Source organism: Poecilia mexicana, unplaced genomic scaffold (assembly GCF_051168715.1).
Source record: "Poecilia mexicana isolate PSO_F unplaced genomic scaffold, ASM5116871v1 scaffold_5, whole genome shotgun sequence".
Taxonomy (NCBI): Eukaryota; Metazoa; Chordata; class Actinopteri; order Cyprinodontiformes; family Poeciliidae; genus Poecilia; species Poecilia mexicana.
Window position 1 is genome coordinate 17,904,956 of NW_028263374.1, and position 8,067 is coordinate 17,913,022.

The window sequence follows — 8,067 nt, forward strand, 5'->3', positions numbered from 1 at the left end:
ATTCCACCTTTTACACATAAACATGTCTGAACAGGAACTTTCAGAGTCATAGTTCTGCATGTAGCAGCAAGGGTGGGGAAACAATGGAACAAAACATAAGAGTTCATTTTCATGACCTCATATATGATGAGTCACAATTTGCTGGACAATGAAATATGGATGACCGTCCACAGGAAAAAAAAAAAAAAAAGTCCAGAAGGCTTTATTTGTACAATGGAAAATACCAGAGTTTTCTAAACTGTGTCTTTCAGTTTCTATTGGAGTGAGTGTGTAAGCACCTGAGAGTCCAGGGGATCGAATCAAATCTCACCAAAACAAACAGAAAGACATTTCAAACATGTCGGGATTAGAAAGGCTCAGAGCTCACGCAGAGTTTGGGTCTTGAAGCTCAGTACTGTCACTGATTATTTGCTCTGGCGTTTTGCTTTGTGATAAACTCAGTACATCAGGTGTTATTTGTAAAATAAGCTAAAAACACTGACAAATTATGAAAGAAATACAAGTTGTAAACCAGACAAACTATTTCACATTATATGACAGCTTGATGAGTCAATATTGTTTTGAACTACAATTTGCGGCAAATACAATTGCCTGAGGGCTTGTCTGTACGGGTCTGGAGAGAGCTCAGTCTCAGTCAGATTGGGTGGGGAGTGGTTGTGAAATTCATTCAGTTCTCACTTTTCAAATCCTGTCTTTTGAATACTCATAAATTCTTAACTACATTTAGGCCTGGTGTTTGTATTAACCCATTAATACACTCTAATCCAGACTTTTCCGTTATTGCTCTGCTTGTCTCTGTCCTGCTGGAGGGTCAATGTTTACCTCAAGTCTCAAATCTTTAACATTCTCCAACAAGATTTCTTTTTTTCCAGGATTTCCCTGCATTTAGCTCCATCCGTCTTCCCGTCACAAGTGAAGTGTAAGTTTTTCCTCACCGATTACATTTATCATGCCTGTCAAAAAGTGTAGTTTTGGTCTCATCTGTACACGTTTTCTGTATCGCTCCTTAACAGCTTGATGTAAACAAGGCTTTATATCACAACACTTTCACAAATGACAAATTTGTGGAGTGAATCGCCAATAAACTATGAATAAGCTATGAATCTCTCTAGTTATGGCTGTCCCTTGGTATGTTTGCCGTTAGGTCACACTCGTTCCACACAGGTGAACTCTATTGACAGGCAAATGGTAACAGTAGATTTTATTTTGGGGCATCAGAGTAAAAAATCCCACTTTTGAGACAACCGCGTAATTTAACTTGCGATTCACAATTGTGCACCACTTTGTGCAGATCGATAAAATAAAATTAAAGTTTGTGGTTGTAATGTGATCATGTTGAAAAGCTGACATTTCAGTAGGTTTAATGAGTTTGGTAAAAAAATGTATTTCCATGTTATTGTAAAAGAATTAGGAAGATGACTAAACCCAGTTCTGAACTTAAATTAGATCCGGTGAAGCTGAAGTCTTGCCTCACCTCAAGAAGAGATTCACATTTTCAGGTGTTTGTTTAAACAGTCCTTCAAACTGGTCTCTGGCCCACTGAAACAATAACATGTTGGCACAGTCGCAGTTTGACTATTATTCACCTGGATACACAACTTTTCACTTTAATAAAGACAAACACAAAGCGAAGGAGCTCAGTGCGTACCTGCAGCGTGTGCTCAATTCGGTGTGGGAAGTTCTTCAGAGTGCACAGCGGGATGGCGTTACCGGAGCTCGACTTGGCCGGCCCGTAGGACTCAGTCAGATGAGGCACCACCACCAGAGTATGACCTTTGCTTCCTAAAGTTCCCCCCTCCAGCATCGGCTTCTGGTGCTGAACGCAGCGCTTATCGAGATAAACCCCTGGGAGCCCACAAAGAAAGGATTGACCATTTTAAAATGTATTTTCGCCACATTGCGGCAATGAGGGATCGATCTCATAACGCCGATGGGCTTTACTAGCTTCCACGTTATCAAGGGCTGCGGCCACTCCATCCAGGCCCATGAAGAAGCTGTAGTCGTATACTCCCTCGCTGTCGGGGTCCAGGCGGTTCTGGTGAGCGGTGATTTTAATCTGGGGGTTCATCTCTGCCACTGCTTTGGCTGCAACCTCAGATTTGGGTTTCTGTTTGGGGAGACAAGAGCAGATAAGAAATGTCTGACAATAAAAAGAGAAAGTGAAGAACTTAGTGAAGACTTCATTTGGGTATTTTTACATATGAGTTACATAATCTGAAAGAAAGACCATTAGACAATTTTAACATTGAAAACTGGTGACGTTTCCACTTAATGTGGGTTAAACTAGAGCAATCATGCAACATGTCTGGCTCTTAAAAATACAGATGCATTTTGTGTTACTTCTCACCCCAATATCCTTAGATCTGAACAAAAACTGGCGATTCAGGTTGGATCTTTCGATGAAGTCCATGTCCGTTACAGTGATGCGGCCTTTCTCTCCTGCTCCGATCCCAATAAGAGCAAAGTTTTTAAGCAGTTCACAGCCGATAGCGCCAGCTCCAACCTTAAGAAACAAACAAAATATTCCCACATGTTTTTTTCAACCGAATCAACACAATAACTCGTTTTCATCGTGATCTTTTACGCTCATCACATTGCAGGAATTATTTTATTCAGAGTTACATTATGAAATGTTGTATTTCATTAGTACAGTGGATCTCAAGTGCAAGCCTTTCCTACCAATAATAAATTCGACCATTTGGATTTACTTATAAATAACTAGAGATATATTTGGTGAGTAAGAGTGTAAACCTTTTCCCAGAAGACTGGGAAAAATATGGTTTGATTGCAACTTAATTGCAACATGTTCCTAATATTCTGCAGCCCTGATTTAATTTATTACTGGTATGTTCAGCTCTTACAGTGAGTAAAACCCCAAATAGCACACAACATCCTCTTCAAAAAATAAAAACAAGCATGCAGCCAATGAGTAGCAGGGAAATGTAAAGCTTTGACAGGAAACAGAGATAGGACTGAGCCCTTTTAAGTGACCTCTATAGCAAACGGTTCTCCCTGCCAGGAAGTGGATCCCATTTCCTGTACGTGTCATCATTCCCTCAGGAGATCAAAGTATAGCACAAACAGGATTTTGGGCATTTCCCAAGGAACGTCTGCCCTCTGCTGGACATACGTTTAAACTTTTCTCACCATGAAATACTTTTGGTTCAGGAGCTTCTGCTGAAACTCTGATCCGAAGACAACGATCTGCGCGTCGTACCTTGTGCCTTTCTATCAGAGAGATAAAAGGAAGAGCTGAAATCACGGAGTAATCACCAATCAAAACACTGACTTATTGACAAGGTTAGTGGGTCAGCAAGACTTAAATTAAAGCAATCATTTCACTTACTGATAAGAATGAGCTCTCTTGCAGACGACCTCCATCTTCAGGAAGACATTCCAGGGCATCAAAATAAAACCACTGTTGGAGAGGGGTAAATTTTCCACTGGATGCCTGCAGAAATATTTAAAGAAGTCGAAAAAGATGAGATTGGAAGTATATCAGAACATGTAAAGGTACATGGATCAGCCACAAACAGGTATGCACCTATCAATCTGGCAGAGATTTGATCATTTTTCACTACATGCAAAAAGACTAAGAACTGCAACTAGTTTTAGTTCCTAAACAGTTTAATAAACAACAGCATGTACTGTCATGCACTTATTTTAGCTGAATACAAATCAAACAAAAGATGGGAGTATGTGATTTGATACACGCAATGGGTTCACTACTGGTCCAACCTCAATTAAAATCAGAAGTTGGTGTCTGCCAGTAAACAGCCTGATTGGTGCATCTCTAGCCACAGTTTACTAGTGTCTCTAGATCAGACATCAAAGATCTGATCTGAGCTCTTTCAGTGTGTAGAGCCATTGCAATACGGGGCAACAGCGTAAAAAAAGAGTTTCATTTGAGATGTTTGACTTCACCTTAATGACTTCCTGAGCAGCCAGGCCTCCAAAGAAAGCGTTCATGGGAGCCAGATCTCCCCGGGCGGTGTATGAGAAGATCCTCACTGCAGCTTCATCGAGTTCGTCCAGTTCTGCGACTGAATTTAACTCTTTCACGATGTCAAGCAGCAAATCTGCGTCTGACTGTAAGAGTTAATGAGCAGTTATAATGAGTAAGATGAAACAACCAGATGGGTTACATTATACAGGGATGTGTAAAAGTATTTGACTCCTAGCAGATTTCTTCTGATTATTGTTGTTTAGTCAAACTTGTTTAAGAACTTACTTTTAAAATCAAGCAAATAATCTGAGTTAATACAAAGTACAGCTTTAGTTTTTTTTAGTTTTTACAGCAATGTCATTATATCATCAAACGGCATTTGTACCAACCTGTGACCAAGGATGAGGGAGCCGCTGCTCTTTCTTTACAAATCTGTGGAGGGCTTGGAAGGCCAGGTGCAAAGTGTTATGTCTGAATATTTTCCCATAGTCATTCAAAACCAGTAGTTGATGGTCTTTAAGAGCCTCACTCAGTGGTTTCTGCAAAGCATGTTGGTAATATTTTACCTCCTGGGCGGGATGTTTCTTTTTAAAAGGTAATCTTGAAACAGTCAACACCTACAAAATTCAGCGTGAGAGGCTGCTTAACTTCAGTCACCACTCCGCCTCGCTCATGACTGGAAAAGCTGGAAGTGTCACAGATGCTGAAGGAATACGGACCTGGTGATCGAGGTGACAAATAAAAAACAGACAGAAACATAAAGAGCATTTTACTTTGGTCCTCTCCTGAGGGTTAGGCATGTGAAGAATGTCACATTCTTAATTGTGTTGCAACCAATTAAGAAAACTAAAAAGCAAGTCAAAGTGTTTTTAGTTAAGCAACACCAACCGCAGACTTTGATCTCCACAGGGGCTATGCTGTTGAGCTCTGTCATGCCTTGGACCTCAGAGAAAGTGACCTTAGTGCCGTCAAAAAGTCCATGTTTCTGGTCATCTGCACAGATGACAACTCCAGGATTGTCCTGAAATAAATGCCAACAAATCGAAGAAAAATATTCTAAAGAGAAATGGTGGCAAAAGAATTATTCTAGCACATGTTAGCTCTACTGAGTGACACTCTAAGGCAGTTAATTGTAAAATTCTGAACATTATTGTGTATATAGTATATTTGTCAAATAGCACATTAAACATGATGTTGTGTTACACAATTAGCAGCTGTGATTGCTAAAAACATAAGGCCATTTTTACCTTAGTGATCCGGTCAATCATAAGTGATGCAGGCATCTCTCCATCCCGATCCAAGACCTCAAACTGATCTCCAAAGTCACAGAACAACTGGCTGCAAAAACATATCAAAATTTACACATCCTTCATCACCACTGTATCAAATTCACTGCACACTGTATGCATGCACCCACTTACCCACAGAGCCCTTTTGTGTCCACCACTATGAACTTAATTCGATGTTTATGGCAGAACTCCCCAAAACGCTTCTGATCATCCAGCGAGGAGTCGGTGAGGACGACCACCTGGAAGAACGACAAGTGTTAAGCTGCAAGTTAACCACAGGGAGATACTTTCATTTGTTTAAATAAGAAAGTAAATTCTCTGCTCATTATTGTTGCAGGTGAGGAAGTTGAAGTCTTTATGTGCCACCAGTGAATGTATGAAACAACACCTGGTAGTTTAGAAGAAGGTCTTCATTTAGCGGTCCGGTGTGCGCTGACACAAACACGTGTGGATTCAGCGCAGTCAGCTGCGGGATGGACGATGTGGCTCGGTTCCGACCAAGATCAGACTCATGCAGAAAAAACTGAATGGACAACAAAAATATAAAAATAAGACGGCTTCAGTGTTTCAGGTTGAACATTCATCCCTGGCATCCACACTGTGCTCTGTTCTCAGAGAAATAAGGAAAATGTTCACACTGACATTTCCTGTAGCTGAACTGAAATGGTTTGTATGTAAATTATTGTGAATCTGACTGTCTTGTAGCTGAGATATTTGGGATCACATGTGGATCTGAATTCGCAACAGGACTGGAGTCGGATGAATTTAACTGGATCTAAATTTTACTGTGTTATAATTGGACTGAAAAGAAATGTATATAATTTGGTGTGAATTTGAAAGTATAACTACAACATCCTAGTGAACATATAACGATCAACACATCACAATATGTCACAAAATGTGACTGAAAACAGCATCAAGGTGTGAATACATGAATAAATATAACCGCTCCTGCCCCTAAATGAGACTGGCGTACAATTTTGTAAGGCAGATTTATATTACAACTCAACCTGGAGTGTTCCTAAATGAAAAATAACACCATGTACTGCAGCTATGTTGACCTGGTCTATTTATCGTATAACGAGGTTAAATTGGCAACAATTCAATTTTAGTCTTGTAGTTGGCTGTTTGATGATTTGATCTGAATTTAATTGAATTTAACAGAATTTAATCAGATTTCAGGTTCTTAGATTTGAAACTGAGATTATTGTAATCGAATGGGAACGTGTTGTATAGAACTGGATCTGAATGTGAGTCGTGTTGGAATAACCCCAACGGAATCATATTAACTTCTAGTCTCTTGTAAAATGACATATGATGACACCTTCTATTTTTCTCACTGGCTCTAATAAAAAAAGAAAGAAAAGAAATTGCTTCAGATTAACTTTCAGATATTTATTTATTTATTTATTTTTCTGACTGTTTTTCTGCTGCTTGTTTATAACTAAAAACATGGGTGGCTCTGGTATATCGTTATAATGAAAGTAAAAGTTGCATTCAGTCATTGACATTTTCCTTCAAACTTATCTTCTTTTATGTGTTAAACTAAATTATCAACCTTTAAGGACAGGATATTTAAAAATATATATATATTTTTCAGATCTGCCATTTAAACCAATACAATACTATAATGACAGGTTTTCAAAAATGCGGAGCGATCAGGTCTGGCAAGTCATTGCCCAAGCAGGAAGTTCTCTACTTTTCTAGATTTTTATCAAATGGATTTATCCTAAAAGCCAGCAGACAGTACCTGTGAGGACAGGTCAGACCAGTCCGCCTGACCCTCATCCTGAACAGTGACAGACTTTACTCCAGACAGGATCACATTCTTGGCTATTTCCACTCCCAGCCCCTTCATCCCTGCGATGAGGACCTCAGCTGTGGCCATCCGGCGCATCGCCTCATGTCCCAGAACATACCTGCGCCAGAAACCAACCAGAATAATAATAATAATAATAATAATAATAATAATAATAATAATAATAATGAGCTGAGCGCTTTTTTAAAGTCTCCCCATAAACAGCAGTGTTGTCACTTACAGCTGCCGGGAGTAGAATCCCTCATCGATTGCACCGGTTTCTGCCATGTTGATCACACAGTTTCCTGTCTGAAACAAAACAACGTGACTTTACAGGTAGGAAGAAAAAAAAAAAGCTGGATTAAAGCTTTCCGAGCAGGCAGCCCGAACCAGGAACAGATCAAAGTCTGCAGGTCTAACCTGGGAGATGATGGCCGGAGTTTAAAACTACCGGTATTTCACTTTCGTTTCCGTCGATTTTCTCCTCAGTGACTTCACAAAAAGATCACTTAAAAAAAATAAATAAATTGTGTGCCTTCGTATGTTGGCCACTAGGGGGAGGATCAGGACTTTTAATAGAAATCAAGATTGCTGACATTTTTGTTTTTACTCAAGCACAGATATGGATCGTTATCCGTCTCTGTGCTTGACTTAAGTCAGAATAATATGTACTGTTTCCAGATACCAGGCAAGTTCAAAGTCCAACTACACCGAGTTTAAGATGAGACGTCAACAAATGTCTTCTCTACTTCCCAGTAAATTTATTTCTGCAGTTTCTGAGTTTTATTTAATAAATAATATCTAGACGTTTAAAAGTTGCTAGATTTGGAAAGGAGAGTAAGACTTATATAAAAAAAGCTGCACAATTTATTTAGTAAAATGGTCAAAACTCAGAAAGAAATGTTAGTTATTATGTTTTGCTAAGAAAAGAAACATGTGAGACAGGTTATTTAATACAGAAATGACAGAAGGCATTGCGTTTGGTCCCAAAAAGATTTTAATGCCTAACTATGACACTTTAAAAAACTACAAAC

At 39.3% G+C, this 8,067-nt stretch overlaps 1 protein-coding gene across 2 annotated transcripts in view; it reads right to left on the reverse strand.

Annotated features, from left to right (window-relative positions):
• Nucleotides 1–7,534, reverse strand: part of uba7 (ubiquitin-like modifier activating enzyme 7) — a 33,276-nt gene extending 25,742 nt beyond the window's left edge. Inside the window, exons 1-16 of one of the 2 annotated variants that reach the window (XM_014984590.2) lie at nt 7,454–7,534; nt 7,275–7,342; nt 6,986–7,154; nt 5,624–5,758; nt 5,368–5,474; nt 5,194–5,284; nt 4,835–4,967; nt 4,568–4,665; nt 4,336–4,485; nt 3,925–4,089; nt 3,347–3,451; nt 3,148–3,228; nt 2,348–2,503; nt 1,942–2,107; nt 1,649–1,845; nt 1,475–1,539 (exon numbers count right to left, since the gene is read on the reverse strand). In XM_014984590.2, coding sequence (XP_014840076.2) covers nt 1,475–1,539; nt 1,649–1,845; nt 1,942–2,107; nt 2,348–2,503; nt 3,148–3,228; nt 3,347–3,451; nt 3,925–4,089; nt 4,336–4,485; nt 4,568–4,665; nt 4,835–4,967; nt 5,194–5,284; nt 5,368–5,474; nt 5,624–5,758; nt 6,986–7,154; nt 7,275–7,321 — 1,865 coding nt within the window. In that variant the 5' untranslated portion in view covers nt 7,322–7,342; nt 7,454–7,534. The other variant, XM_014984589.2, reaches the window with a different exon arrangement.
• Nucleotides 7,535–8,067: the final 533 nt, after the last annotated feature.